This window comes from Colossoma macropomum, unplaced genomic scaffold, assembly GCF_904425465.1.
Source record: "Colossoma macropomum unplaced genomic scaffold, Colossoma_macropomum, whole genome shotgun sequence".
Lineage (NCBI taxonomy): Eukaryota > Metazoa > Chordata > Actinopteri > Characiformes > Serrasalmidae > Colossoma > Colossoma macropomum.
Genome location: NW_023494800.1, coordinates 22,025,566 through 22,041,035, shown reverse-complemented (window position 1 = coordinate 22,041,035; position 15,470 = coordinate 22,025,566). Strand labels below are relative to the sequence as shown.

Here is a 15,470-nt window from a genome sequence, read left to right as displayed (position 1 = left end):
AAGTATCACTGTACCTTACAAATTTAGGCTGATTCATCAAACTTTTCATACCTCAATGCTATACCAGCCTCTTATCACAGATTTTGCACTGAGCATTTTTCTCGTTGTCTGATCATTTCAACCACGCGTGCTTTCTTTCTGAGGCATCTCTGCTCTTTCAGCTTCAATGGCTGTGTGGAAAGCGGTTGTTGTGTGCAGGCATAGATGAGGTGTAGATGCCTGATGTGAATTTATGACGTGTTTAACTAAACTGGCTATCATTTATTTATATTTAGAACTTTCAACAAATTAACAATCGCTGTGCTGTTTAAAGGCCTTTGCTGTTGAAATTATTTTAGGCTACAATTTTTATGGCTTAAAAAAAAGGAATAAAGCGTTTGAATACGACATAGAAAAATGAAGGTCAACATAACAAACAAATACTTGAGTGTTCAAATGATTTGATCCAGCCCTTGCGCCTAGACATACATTTGCGGTATTGATTATAGTCGGTGCTGACATCCCCTTTTTTCCTTCTCCGCTTGACATTGCACTTTCTTCTCTTTCTGTGGACTTTAAGTTGGTAACACCACACAAACCAGACTCTTTATTGCATGTTTTCTTTTTCTGTGTGTCACATATTTGTAGGCTAGAGTTTATGCAGTCTCTAGACCACATTTCAGGGAACAGTGTAGTGAACATTTGCTTCTTTTGCCACTCCACCACAGAAGACACAGAAAAGGGACACGTAAATACATTCCAATACAACTTTACATAGAAAATGGCCATGCTTGGGTATGCTGAATCTGTTTGAAAACAGTTCCAGATACTGTTTTTGTCTTTGACATGTTTTTCTGCCCAGAATACCAAATACCAGTCCAGCTTGCTTGTATTATCATTCTTAGTTATTTATGTATAAACATTTTTGCCATGAGCTGTTCAGGGTGAGAGGTGAAATTATTTTACTTTTACTTCATACCATTTTAAAATTTGAGTCTCTATACAACATTTTAGGAATGGTAAAAGTATAAGAGAAATGTGAAATCTTAATGGAAGTATTGTTACATTAAATCTGTTTATAAATATATATGCAGTATTGACAGGTGTCGCCACATGTACTCTCAGGCTGGGACTAAAACAGTTGAGGCTTTTTAACTCAGCACAACACTTCCTGGTTAGCAGGTGTTCCAGGGCACACAGTTTATTTACTGCCTGCACCTGAATGTGGTTCTAAGCACCTGAATACATACAAATGACCTACAATTTTTCAGTAAGTCGTCTCACCAACTTTGTCCACAGCCTCAGTTTCTAATCGCATAGAAACAGTTTGACCTTATGTGGTGCAAATGGGTTTGGCACCTGTCTGAATGTTTTTTTTTCTTTTTGAGTTCATGCTGATAAAAATGTAGGTTTGGAGGTGTGGCCTTAATGTCTGTTTTTATGTTCACATGAAAATTTAATTAATGAATTAATTTACTTCTTTATTTAAAATGTACTGTATAAGAGACAGTTTCTAGGACTATAGTGTTAGTAGTTAGGTTGATCTACAGTAGGAAGGTCACGATTACATATTGCATTCCTGGCTGAACTGCTACTGTTGACAAAAATTAGTGATCCATCAGCTCACTGTCGCTACTAAAATGTGAGGTTAACACATGTTTATAATTATATGATAATTGATGGTAATGTAAGAAGTGTGAGACCAAACGCATGACTAAAATATTCAGCCAAGAACTTAATGTACCATGAAACAACATAGGTGTTCGAACAATATTCAACCTATAATAAGTAGTTTAGTCCTCTTAATACATTTTTTATCCAACTGGTCTTTGCATAATTTAAACTGTGAATAGATCAAGAAGAATGAACAAATCACCAAACTTTAAATTAAGAGAATAAGGATCTCAATCTAAGCATAGCCTATTCTGTGCTATGCTCTGTGATATTGCAGGAACTCCTCATAAAATATCTAAACTGAACTGAAATTAGCTGTTTAGATACAGGCTTTTATTTTATTTTATTTGGGGAACTTGCAGTGCCCCCAGTAGTTGGGTGCCCCTGGACATTCACCCAGCTTGCAAATATGGTAGATCCGGTCATCGTGATGATGATGGTATTGGAATTTTATTGGTTTCATCAAGTAATTGCTTTAAAAAAAATCAACATCAGACTGATGATTAGGTTTGATATAATATTGCCTATTATTAAATATATTTAATATTTCATTCTGATAACGAAGAAGAATGTTTAGGTGACGCTGCTTTACTGTCTAGACGTTACTTCCACATTTTATTTGTGGCATTTTGCAGATGCTCTTATCCAGAGCGACATACAAATTTGATTACATTTTTTTACACAGGTAGTATTAGGAGTGTTGCCCAAAGACTCTTATTGGTATAGCTTAGAGTGCTTGCCCAGGTGGGGGACTGAACCTCCATCTGTAGCATGGAAGGCAGAGCAGTTACCCACTAAACCAGGGGTGTAAAACTCAACCACTAAAAGGGCCATATTAAAAAATCTCAGCAAATCCGTGGGCCAGCTGTGTTTTTATTTCATTTTTACTTAACGTTTTGCCATGACCTGAACTGGCCACTGTTTATTCAAAATATGCCAAAACTGCAACAGCAAAATTGGTGTTGAATACTTATTCAAAATAATTCTAAATAAAAATAAATAGTTGTAGGTAGTTTTTTTAAACTGCCTGTTTGCTTGAACTAGACACCAGGCATCTTTTCTTTTTGTGTAACCGTTGGCCCATAGATTGTTGTTGGTGGGGGGTCGGAATGCACACCATGTTGCAGTGCATGCTGAGGACTGTAGTGCATCTCAGGGTGAAATAAGAATAGAAAATTAATTTCGCGGGCCTCGTGTTTGACACATGGGCACTACGCTATACCAATCACATGCTGTCTTTCATTTCTCTCACCGTGCGATGATTAACAACTTTGACTCATTGAGTCATTGAGTCAAAATGACGCTGATGAGAGTTGACCAGAGCCAACAGCAAAACCATGGGCAACGGTCAGCTTGGTGTGTCAGGGCAATAAAAGCATTGTGAGTTCAGTAACGTGCAGCATTGTAACATGAACATATTTTAATGTTGTATATAATATGTAACCATGTGAACCCTAGGTTTATTATTTAGTTATTAATCTTAAGACTTATTATTAAGTAACTATTATACATTATTCAGGAGCAGCGATAAAACGAACGTGTATGCTACATAATTATGAGAAAAATGTGTGGGCCCACATACAGGTACCAAGGTTTTCAGGGGTTAAAATTACACTGTTATTAGTTTCGCATAGCCCAGTAGTCCAAAAGCCAGCAGTTGGATTTGTCCAAATATAGCCTTTTTCTCCTCACCTTTTCCTCTTTGTTTAGGTTTTACTGAGCATAGCCATTCTGGTAAACTCATCAATGGGAACTATGAGGTAATAAGAGCAGTCAGTTAAGTCTGCAGTAAATAATCTTCAAAAGCACCTTATCCTGTGTAGCTTTATTGATTATTCTCTACATATGATGAGAGATCGATCCTGCTAGTCAATATTATGCATGTGGTAAGCAGAGTTGAGGGTTGAACCTTATGTGGTAAGGCCCAGAGCAGGCTTGTTTATGGTTTCCTCCTTTTTATGCAGGGCGATGGCCTAACTGAGAAGCAGCACTGCTTCCTGCCCTCTACCTTGTGCACTCTAAACAATGTCAGGTCTCTAACTGGAGACAGTGGCCATCTCTAAGACCCTGTTTGTGTTTTTCATGGTATGTTACCATCACTACAGCTCAAACTCACTGACATTGCCATGGCACTGTCATGCGAGAGGCAGCCTAAATGTTTACAAAGGCCTTGGGTTTCACCCTGGGTTTTGAATTTCATCAGTCTGGTCAAGAAGGGAGTGTGTGCAAGGGCAGGCGGGCTTCATGGGGAGAGATCTGGCCCATCCTCTTGTAATACCTCTCTGGACTGAGACTAATTCATCTGTAGGCTAAGTGAAATTCCAGAACCCAGGATGTCCCCACTCTGACCTGTCGAGGACAATGAAGGAAAGGAAGGTCGTGATTGAGTCTGAACTGTGTAGCTAGATTGTCAAGCTCATAGATTACACCCTTCATGACGAGGTTTTGAAATCATAACACTTTCACTTGCTGCAAAAAATGCTGCAGCGTTACTTAGACAAAAAAAGCTTCTTATAAAGCAGGGGTGCACACCTGTGGTCCTGGAGGGCCACTGTCCAGTACAGTTTGGTGACTTTCCTGCTCAAACACATCTGATTGAACTCATGCCTGTTATAAAATAAAGGTTTGAGTATTCAACACTGCTACATATGTGTGTTTACTGAAACAATGTTTGGATACTTTCTTAATGTTTGGACTTATGTTTTAGTGTGATTTACAGTGATCTTTGACTTTTTTGTTTTGTTTTCTTGAAATGAATTATTTCATCACCACCCAAAGTCTGATGGGGAAAAAAAACTACAAGCTATATTTTATACAGTATGTAACATGAACACAATGATAAAATTGTGCAGTTTTGCTTTTCAGTTGTTTGGATTCTGGCTTGAACCTATTAGATGCTGAAACAGGCCTACAGACTTTACAAGTGTTCAGCGTTTATGCTATATTCAAATTAAACTAATCTAACACTGTTTATTAATGACAAATGCAGAAAAAAAAAATAGAAAACGGTGGGTTTTTTTAATCAGCATTTCACACACTGGGCTGCACTTAAAATTCCTGATTCAGTTAAACAAGACTAGTAATTCTCTCCTTTCAGTGGAACATACAGTCGGTCATTGTTCTTTAAGAACTGACAGTAAACCCAGAAAAAATATTGGGACAGTTTGTCACATTGAGAAGGGCAGAAAAACATATGTAGACAATAGAAATGAAAAAAGGAAAGAAAAAGAATTGTTAGTCATTCCTAATAAACTAGGCAACGGAAATGGAAAATCGAAAAGAAATAGAATTAGGAGGCATTAATAACATTAAGAAGGAAGAAGAGTGATTAAAAAAGGTAATATTAAGAAGGTTTTGTAGTGAGTGACGTCAGAAGGCGGGGCCTGCTTGAGCACGTGCGCAGGGCTCCTCCTCCTCTCCTTCAGTTTGATCTCTGAGGAACAGTGTGAGTGTGAAACGGAGGGGAAGACGAGCCTGTTAGCGTCTCGAATGTGTTTATAGTTAGAAGAAAACCATAAACTGTTTTTCTCCGCGATAAAAGCGCCGTTTTAATCCTCCACTTTTCCGAAAGAGCTCCGTCTCGCGCTTCAGTAAAGCCCGCCAGGCGGATGGATGGATGCGGTGGTCTCCGGCGTGCTTGTGTGGAGCGGGTGGTAAAGCCGGAGCCTGTCACTCGCCTGAGGAGACCTGAGGAGGTCTGAAGGAGGCGTAGAGAGGAGCGGAAGAGGAGCGGGGCTCCTCTGTGTGTGTCAATGACTCTGGGCGGTGTGAGCGCGGCGCCGCGGCCGGCTGTGGCCTGTCGGTGCGGAACAAGAGCCGCGAGAGCTGCGAGAGCCAGACCGTGTCTGATCTCCCAGAACAGCATCAGCTGCCTGTAAGTGGACGGAGCTGATAATCAGCAACACCACTTTCCGTCTGTTCTTTTGTTCCTGGTTCGTGAAGTTCAGGGTTGTTGCCTCGTGATTTGCTGCCCACAGGACTGAGTTTTGTTAAGAGTCCTGTAAGGAGAGGCTGCCTGAAGTCCTTGTTTTAATGGCTCTTTACTAATGAAATATAACATCAGAGGACATTTTCAAGATATGCTCTTAATTAGTGATACTTTTGACAATGTTTAGTTGTTCTGATGGTTGATTGAAAGTCGAAACAGATGTAATGAAAGTGTCCGGTGTAAAAGCCTGTCAAACAGTACAGTATTTTTTAGCATTTCTTATACTACTCTACTAATGGAACAGTGTTCTTTAGGAAATGATGATCTGCTCTGAAAAGCATATTGTGATGTTTATGTATTTATGTATTGAATGTCGTCATATTGCCCACCTCACTGTTTACAGTGTGGGCTTAGCTCTCATTTAAGGTTATCATGGTTTTGATGGATTTTGAAGTGTTTTGAGGTTTTAGTGTTTGAGGTTTCAGCATGTAACATTGCGAGCAGAAGTGCGTGGCTGGAGGAAGAGGGCGATACTGGGATTCCCTTAAGTGTAGATTCAGAATGACTCATTCACCTGTCTTGATGTTCACCTATTAATCATTAAGCAGGAGCGTGACGGAGCATGTAAGGGTGTGTGCTGTGATGATGTTGACAAGAGTTTGCTTAGAAACTGACTTCCTTCATTCTCCTGTGTTTCCTTCACCTCTGTGTCATTGTCTGGTAATGAAGTGGCTTAATTGTCCTGTTCATTTGTACGATACTGGATTTACTTTAAATTCCCTCTCTCTCTCGTGCTCTCTCTGCCTGTCTCTCTTTCTCTGTCTCACCATATCACCAAAATTCTTATTTGTGAGTTATTTAGTTGCTCATCTCCTTTCTATTATTGATTCATATTGATATAGCCTTTTGGTTCATCTAAAAAGAAACTCGCTTTAGAGTCTCTCTTTGTCTCTCGCTCTTTCTCTCTCTGTCTGTCTCTCTCCTCAGTCCAAAGTCTGATTTTGTTGCTCTTACTTTGAGCTCTGCCTTTCCTGCGTAATAAACAGGGGTGTGTATAGACAGGTGTGAGATTTCTGCTGCTTGTGTTCTTTTGGGTCACATGGCAATATTGTATGTGATCAAAACAGAGTTGTGCATGACACCTCTTTATCACCACTCCCAACCCTTTCCTGTGTACAGTGTACAAGCTTGACATCCTGCAGACCCACACCCTTATTAGCATCGCCACACTTCATGCACCATAGTTTTTCTCTGCCAAGCTTGGTAGTAGTACTCTGACAGCATTAAACAAATTAATGTGCAGCAGTAACATAATAAGTAGTGTGACTTACAGATCATTTAAAACAGATCAAAAAGCGATATGATTAAAAAAGTGTAAGAGAAAGGAAATGAGCAATTGAATAACTCACAATTAAGGATGTTAGTGGCACCGTGGTGATTAGATCTATGGTTCAAATTATTTCAGTGTCTGCATTCAAATAATGTTGAGCAACAGGACAGTATTTTATTATTATTATTGTGACAAATTATGCCACCGTTTGCTTTTCTGAGGATACCATGGGTATTGTTAGTACATTCAGACACACTGAACAACTACATGTTTCTTGGCGAGAGCTTGTAAACATCTACAGATGTAACTGCATAACTGCATTTATGGCTATATAGTGTGTGTGTGTGTGTGTGTGTGTGTGTGTATATATATATATATATATATATATATATATATATATATATATATATATATACACATATATAAAGCTGATTGTCAGCTTATGTTATACCCTTTTTTTAATGTGAAACAAAATATCATGAAACATTATTGTACATCGTAAAAATGTGTTCAAGTACTGTAAATGTATGTTTTTGCCGTATCACCCACCATGAGATTCCGATAAAAAAAGAGGAAGTTGATACCTTTTTATACTTCGTGTTTTCTCTCAGCTTGTCTCATTTGTCACTGTCCTCAGCAGTCAGTCTGCCGCTGGGTGAAATCGTAGGCTAAATAAGTGAGTGCGGGAGGAGGCTGCGGAGGGCAGTCATGTGAGGTTATTGAGATCATAGGAATCTGGCATTGAGTTTGATGTGTTGTGGCCAGAGCAGGCTGGAATCCACTGTCTCACGTTGCTGCACAATGAGTTGCTTTCTTTCATGGAAACCATGAGCTGTTTATGTTTGCAGACTCACCAGTGAGAATACAGTGATATATTATTATTACTTTGACCGTAGAGGGAGATTTACAGTCTTGACAGATGTTAGATGTGAAGCCATTTGGGCACAAGCCAACACTTTTATTTATGGAAGGAATCTAATGATTTTCTGACAGATGACCTCAAACAGCTTTAGGAAAGGAGTCTAAAACGTATTTGACTTCTGCTTTACTGAAACAGTTTGGAGCAACATATGTTTATACATTTGACACCTGAACCATAAACACACACCCATAATGATTCCAAACACAGTCTCGTTCCCACCTTTATGGCTGCTATTCAGTTCCTGTTGCTTGTTCTGTCCGCTAGTGTGATACCAGTTGATTTCAGGAAGAAAAGTTATGTTGGACACCCACACACACACACACACACAGCTTGCTTGCTCTCTCTGATCCCCCAGCTGTTGCAGTGATGAGGAAACAAGGCCTCAGTGGAACAGCTTGTTCTTATTTATGTCCTGCACAAAGTGCTCAGTGTCTGAGACAATGTCCCCAAAAAACTCCCATCCAGAGTGTCATATGCTCTAGCAGGGTCAGAAAACACATCAAAACAAAGTAGTACTGGTGTAGATATACTGGTATACCAGTATGTTGATTTTCAGTTTTAGTGGTATTGGTACATAACAAGGAACGTTTTTTAATGTTGTTTTCTTATATTCTGGGTGCTTCAAATAGTTTTGAAAGAGCAGTTAAAAATAAGCGTGCACCGATTATGAATTTGTATGTACAAATTTTTTTTTCACAGCATCTTTGGGAAGATTTTTATTAACCGTTTCTTTCTTTGTTTCTTTCTTTCTTATTTATTTTTTTATTTTTTCCGAAAGTTCACACTGTGTGGGCTGAATGAACAATGCAAATAATATCCAATCACAGCAGCCTATGTCATGTTCGTAAAACATTCTTTTAGCATAAAGTAGCAGAACTCAGGAAGCATCTTTATTGACCCATTAAAATCCGAAATTTATAACATACTAAGGATTATTATTCAGTAATTACTGGGACTTCAGTGCAAACTGGTTGAGCTATTTTTAGGTTAAAGAAGCATGTAATAAGCCTTTGGACCTGCCAGCGGACCCTGGCCATGTAAAGAGTTAATGCCAACTGCTAATTAAAATAAATCTAGTAACATCTAATGAAAAATATTGGCATGTTAAATTTTTATCAATACAGCCCAACACTGTAAGGACAAAGGGAGGATGGCAAACCACAGTTCTCACTTCTCACTGTCAGCTATCGCGTTTTTCTTTTTCAATGCTTAATAGGGTGTCTGATGTTCTGTAATCTCACCACAGTATCTCAGGAAAGGTTACTTTCAGTAGTGTTTATAAAGCCTCTGGTTAGATGATTATGCCAAATGACAAGTTCCTGTTTTTAATGCCCATCAGATTAGACATCAGACAAAAGCCTGCAAACACTATAAACATTATACTGCTCACAAGTCCTTTGTATCTGCCGAACTTTAAAACAGGTTTTAATGCTTTGTTTTGCCTTCACAGCATCAGTGAGAGCTTCCTAACGGTGAAAGGTGCTGCACTCTTCCTCCCAAGAGGAAATGGTTCCCCTTCGTCCTCCTCCTGCTCCTCGCGAGCCACAGGACAGCGCAACAAACATGCAGGTATCAAAAAGCAGCTGCGCAACCCTTGCTAGAACTACTTCTACTTAAATCAGTGATTAGTTGGCAGTTTGTATGATGATGATGCATATTCGAAATTTTACTACTGCTATGTTATACAGTAAGAAAAGCCTAATGGACACACACATTTTGTTTTCACATTGTGTTAAAAAATATTTTAATGATGCTTCAATGTTTACAAGTCTTCAATGTTTCATCTTTTTTCCACTGGAGTATTTTTCAAATATAAAACTATGGATAGTGTTTAATTTAGTTCGGCCTATTATAAACTCAGATTAGTTCATTAATTATAAAAATAATGTGTAGATTATTTGATTAAAAGTATAATTGATATAGTGTAGTCAGCCCTATTCTCTATTATTAGACTGTCAAAACATCAAAAAAAAAATATTTTATTAATTGTTGTGGCAAGACCATTTCTTTTGTATTATAAGAAAAAGAATAGCATACTTTTTATGTTACAGTTTACATTGACAGCTTCTCGTATGAAGTCACCATTTTGGGGATTCTGCTGTCTGTCTGTCTGTCTGTCTGTCTGTCTGTCTGTCTATTTATTTATGTAGTAAGCATCAGCAACAAGATGTAGGTGTACACTGTTTGCTGTGAGAGTAAGTATTTGGTACACACATGAACGAATTAATAGTTTATGCTTATTTACACTTCTGTAGGGGACCTTCAGCAGCACCTGCAGACCATGTTCACACTGCTACGGCCAGAGGACAACATCCGCCTGGTAAATGACATGCACACACACAAATGCAAATACTGAGGTTGATACTGTCCTGTGAAAGACCTCAGATCTGCGGGAATTGTCTCTCCAGTGCCGCTGATTCAGTGTATTAACACTGTGTTGCCTGGCAGGCTGTGCGATTGGAGAGTGTGCACCCTCAGTGCACACGTTACATGGTCGTAGTGTCCACGAATGGGCGACAGGACACAGAGGAGAGTGTGGTGCTGGGCATGGACTTCAGCCCCTCGGACAGGTATGTGGTTTCACTACTGTTTCACTCCTTAAACTCTAAGCTTATTTTTAAGTTATTAATCTAAAGTAATTATTTTAATTTACTCTGTAACTGCTATGAAACTAATATATGTTACTTGGCTAACTAATATGCAAGTTATGAGAGTGAGGATGAGAGTGGACCCACATGCAGGTCCTTGCAGTTTAAGGGCTTAAATTCTAAAGAACTGGTGATTGTCATACATAATTCTTAATATTTTGTATGGTGTAGCTCCTGCTCTATAGGCCTGGTGCTTCCCCTTTGGAGTGACACACTGATCCACTTGGATGGAGATGGGTATGTGAGCCATGTCGCACTGCTGTTTTATACATGCGCTGTTAAAAATGAATAAATAAATAAATAAATAAATAAATATTCTGAATGTGTCAGTGTTGAACCCTTGTAATTTGTCTTCATTCCTCACAGGGGTTTCAGTGTGTCCACAGACAACAGGATCCATGTTTTCAAACCCGTGTCTGTCCAGGCCATGTGGTAGGTGGCTGTTCTCCTCTTTTGATACTAATGATTTAATAATTTACAAAACACCTGCTATTCTGTTGCCATCTATCTTTTTTCCCTCTTTCCTTCTCCTCACTCAAATCAGTGACAGCACTCTAATCCCTCTCTCTGCTCCACTCCTCAGGTCCGCCCTGCAGTCCCTCCACAAGGCGTGTGAGGTGGCGCGCTGCCATAATTACTTCCCAGGCAGCCTGTTTCTGACCTGGGTCAGCTACTATCAGAGCCGTGTGTCCTCCGACCAGACCCACATCAACGAGTGGAATGCCATGCAGGATGTGCAGTCGCACCGGGCCGACTCGCCCGTGCTCTTCTCCAATGTGTAGGTGCACTTTTTCATTTTACCAAACATCTCTGATTTAAAGTGCTTGCTGTGATAAGTTAGTGGTTTCAGTCTTTTTTGTGGTGTTACGTTTTGATCCTTGCATACAAATCTATTTCCAAAATCTACCCCTGACTAAGCCATTCAGCTAAATGACATAACATTAGCATGTATGTATGTTGTACTACCTGTGCTTATTTGTGGCATACAGGTATAAAGGTTATGACAAAACTAATACCTTTAGAAGAATTTCAACCAGTATACCAGATGAACGGGTATATTGCCCACTCCTATGTTCTGTTGAGTTTGAAGAACACAACAGAAGTTATGTCGTTATATAATGACTAAAAGTAGCACAAGAATAGCTTTGTACTAACTCCGTGCACATCTAGTTGAACAGATTTTGGGTAATTGGCGCAGACAACCAGGTTACATGGTATGTGTGTCGCCATTGTGTGCTAGACTGCGGTTAGCGAACTTGCCCATGCGGAAGGTGAATCTGAACTTGTGGCATTTCCTTGGCATGAGTGTCGCATGAACACTTCTGCAAAAGTGAGGGCAAAGAGGGCAACAGTCAGACAGTCACTTCTCTCAATGCAGCACAGCACAGACAAGCTCACTTACACTTCCTGTTTGTGGTCACATTATCTGAGCCTGCTATAATGAGCCCCAATAAGTAGTTCCTTTAACAGGCTGATGTGTTGAAAGCTTTGTCTGTGGTTGTGTTTGCTGCACTTTATGTGATGTCTGGAATTGTTAATGAAATATAGCTCTGAAAGTTGCTCATTACTGCAGTTTTTACCTTTTTACTGGCCCCTTTGAAAGTGCTTTACAGATCTCAGTTGGAGCTTGTGGTAAAGCAACTGCTAAGCGGAAATGCCATAAAGACTATTTGTCATGTACCGGCAGGCCAACGGAGCGAGAGAGAACAGAGCGGCTGATCAAGACTCGTCTGAGGGAGATCATGATGCAGAAAGACCTGGAAAATGTCACCTCTAAAGAGGTTTGTTTAGACATGCATTCACTCATGCATACCCCTGTGTATACATACAGCAGACCCCCGATAACTTCATTGGACTTATTATATCTTTGCACCCATGACTCATGGTTAGCTACAGCTTCAAAGAATGTTTTGGTGAAAAATCAAATTTACAGTTTTACGCTTATCCCAGATGGAGGCGATCAGCCAAGACACATCTGGTGACCAAATTTTGCTTCTTTAGTTTGCACTGGAGCTACAAGGCTAACGTTGTTAACATACACTAAAAGTCAGTGAATTCTTCAATAAATTCAAACCACATCCAGGTCGTCATTGCGGTCAAACAGATATGTGGATGTGTTCATGGCGCAGCATGACTTACTGTAAACTATAAAAATGAACAAAACTTCACAGTGTAGCTGAACGCAGCAGTAAGCGTGGAAAACAGTGTTGTGCTGAATTCCGTCTCTCTGGCTCCTGCATGTCACACAGTCATGGATGCTTGATCATGTTTGTTTTTTTGGGTTTCAAACTGAACAGTTGTTTATAAAAGACACAACAAAAAATGTAAACGTAATCTGTAGCATCTATATAGCTGCACTGACAAGTTTTTGTTCACTGTTATAGTTCACAGCAAGTCATGCTGTGTCCTAAATAACACTGGTAAGTGCAACATTAATGAAGACCTGGATGCAGTTTGAGTAGGTTTGAGAGAGGATTTGGAGTTGTTTTTCTGGAAATGATTTGGGTGACTGTTGACTTCTGGTGTTTGTTAGCAGTGTTAGCCTTGTAGCTCCAGCACTAAACTAAAGAATCAAAATTTTGACACCACACATTTCTTGGCTGATCAACTACACTGGGGTAAGTGGAAAATTGTGTAATTTGATTGTTTTGTAAACCTTTAATAATATACATCAACTGTTGGCAACAACATAAGACAAGAATATTACATTGTCATTTTTCTTATTCACTAAAGGAAATTTTTGAATGAGGTGCCATATTTTTTGTGCACTGAGGCCCAAAAGATCTTGGTTATTATGCTGTCCTGTTTGCCGCTTTTTTGTCAGTAAACTCTAAAATGGGTTGCCATATATGCTTGATTAAATCCTTCCTGGACTAACTGAACACTAACTGCATCTGAATAATAACAGATCCGCACAGAGCTGGAGATGCAGATGGTGTGTAACCTGCGAGAGTTTAAAGAGTACATTGATAATGAGATGATCGTCATCCTCGGTCAGATGGACAGCCCCACTGAGATCTTTGAGCATGTGTACCTGGTGAGTCGTTCTTTCAGTATCAGTTTTTCAGTTAAAATTCTGCATGTTTTTTAGATCCCTGTTTAATGTTTTACCAGTATCAGTAACAGTCGTCATATGTAAACAATAACAATCTATTTGTATTTGTTTAAAGGGTTCGGAGTGGAATGCGTCTAATCTAGAAGAGCTACAAAACAGCGGGTAAGACTGCTAGACTCCTTTATTGAGCCCAACACATGCTTGTACTGGGCAGTATTGATAAAATTGAGTATCATAATATTTTCAATATATGTGATGATATTTAATGATTTGTTTTCATTAATAAAGTTAATGAAGTGCTGCGAATTTGGGCTAGAAGAGTCTTAAAAATATGACACAACTTGTTTTTTGATTCAGTTGTTTTGTTTTCTTCTCTTGTAATTACATACAAGAAAAACAGAAAGAAATCAGAAAGTTGTTCTTTCAAAACAGTCGCCAAGTGAATTGAATACACTCAAGTCCTGGATACCATGAATAAAGTGCGCAAAATGGATTAAAAAAATAAATTAAACCTCCTTATAATAGGAACATTTGCTTTTTTGGGCATTATATTGTAGATATAGTGCTCATTTTCGATCACATATATTGCTTATGTTAAGTAATATGACAGCATGTCAGTGTATGTACCGGTATAGATAATATATCGCGCAGCGCTGTTGACTGCTTACATAAACATGTCAGCAAACAGTGTCCCCCTTTTTTCTTTGCTTAGGATACAGTACATCCTCAATGTGACACGAGAGATTGATAACTTCTTCCCTGGCCTGTTTGAGTACCATAACATCCGCGTATATGATGAGGAGGCCACAGACCTGCTGGCCTACTGGAATGACACCTATAAATTCATCTCCAGAGCCAAGTAAGTGTGACTGCTGCCAAATACTGGGTTCTGGCACGGGAAATGATATAGCTAAAAAGTAGCGTGTCGTGATAAGCGATTTATTTAATAGAGTAGCACCACAGGCTTGCTCAAGCGTGTTGGTCTCTTTCTTGCGGTCTGTTTGGCAACTCATCTTGCGCCCCTTCTCTTGTTTCTGTCACTCTTACCATTCTTAATAATACTCTTCACAGTTATAACATTACTAGTAGAATTATTGATAACAATGTAATTAATTTTAATTTTTTCCATCAAGTTTGAACCAAAACCACATCATGGCCATTGCTAAATTCACCTGAGAGCACCATCATTTCCTTCATCCATAACAAATGATTAAATTGTTGTCTGCAGGAAAGCAGGGGCCAAGTGTCTGGTACACTGTAAGATGGGCGTGAGCCGTTCGGCCTCCACTGTGATCGCCTACGCGATGAAGGAGTACGGCTGGGACCTGGAGCAGGCCTTTGAATACGTAAAGGAGCGCCGGGCCGTTACCAAGCCGAACCCTTCTTTCATGAGGCAGCTGGAGGAGTACCAGGGCATTCTCTTAGCTAGGTATACACCTTATTTGCATTTATACAAAGTTGGAAGGCAGCTTCGGAGAGCTCTGACTAGCTTACTTAACAGAATCTTTTAAAAGTTACATTTAAACAGAATACAAAATATGTTTCCATGTTTTCACCTGAGCGCAGACTCTTCTGTAAGTGTGTAATCCGGAAAGTAATTATGCATGCATGTCACAAATAGTTACATAATTCTCAGTCCTGTTTCAACATAATATGCCACTTTTAATTAGAGAATACAGTTAAGAAGATCTCTGTCTTTGGTGTGTCTGATTGCTTCAGAGTTACAGTAGCTGTTTGGCTGCATTCCACTGTCTCACTTATACGTCCAAAGGGAGAGTGCTTGAGTGTGTGGGGCATAGTTTTGGGCACGCGTGTTTGTTTGCATAGGATCCCATCCATTAAAAACCTCTAACACTTCTTTCTCCAAGTATCACCTTGAATTTTTATTAATGTGTTGATGCCTTTGGGCTCATATAGAGCACTACAAAAGGGTC

The 15,470-nt window shown here is 39.3% G+C and overlaps 1 protein-coding gene across 2 annotated transcripts in view; it reads left to right on the top strand.

The window, feature by feature from the left end:
* The window catches only part of ssh2b (slingshot protein phosphatase 2b), a 29,416-nt gene that overhangs the window by 9,216 nt on the left and 4,730 nt on the right, over window positions 1–15,470 (top strand). The window contains exons 1-12 of one of the 2 annotated variants that reach the window (XM_036587954.1): window positions 5,074–5,527; window positions 9,284–9,402; window positions 10,089–10,153; window positions 10,282–10,403; window positions 10,653–10,718; window positions 10,848–10,913; window positions 11,065–11,259; window positions 12,169–12,262; window positions 13,390–13,518; window positions 13,652–13,698; window positions 14,249–14,395; window positions 14,765–14,965. In XM_036587954.1, coding sequence (XP_036443847.1) covers window positions 5,406–5,527; window positions 9,284–9,402; window positions 10,089–10,153; window positions 10,282–10,403; window positions 10,653–10,718; window positions 10,848–10,913; window positions 11,065–11,259; window positions 12,169–12,262; window positions 13,390–13,518; window positions 13,652–13,698; window positions 14,249–14,395; window positions 14,765–14,965 — 1,373 coding nt within the window. In that variant the 5' untranslated portion in view covers window positions 5,074–5,405. Of the gene's footprint in view, window positions 1–5,073; window positions 5,528–9,283; window positions 9,403–10,088; window positions 10,154–10,281; window positions 10,404–10,652; window positions 10,719–10,847; window positions 10,914–11,064; window positions 11,260–12,168; window positions 12,263–13,389; window positions 13,519–13,651; window positions 13,699–14,248; window positions 14,396–14,764; window positions 14,966–15,470 lie in introns of those variants that run through there. The other variant, XM_036587955.1, reaches the window with a different exon arrangement.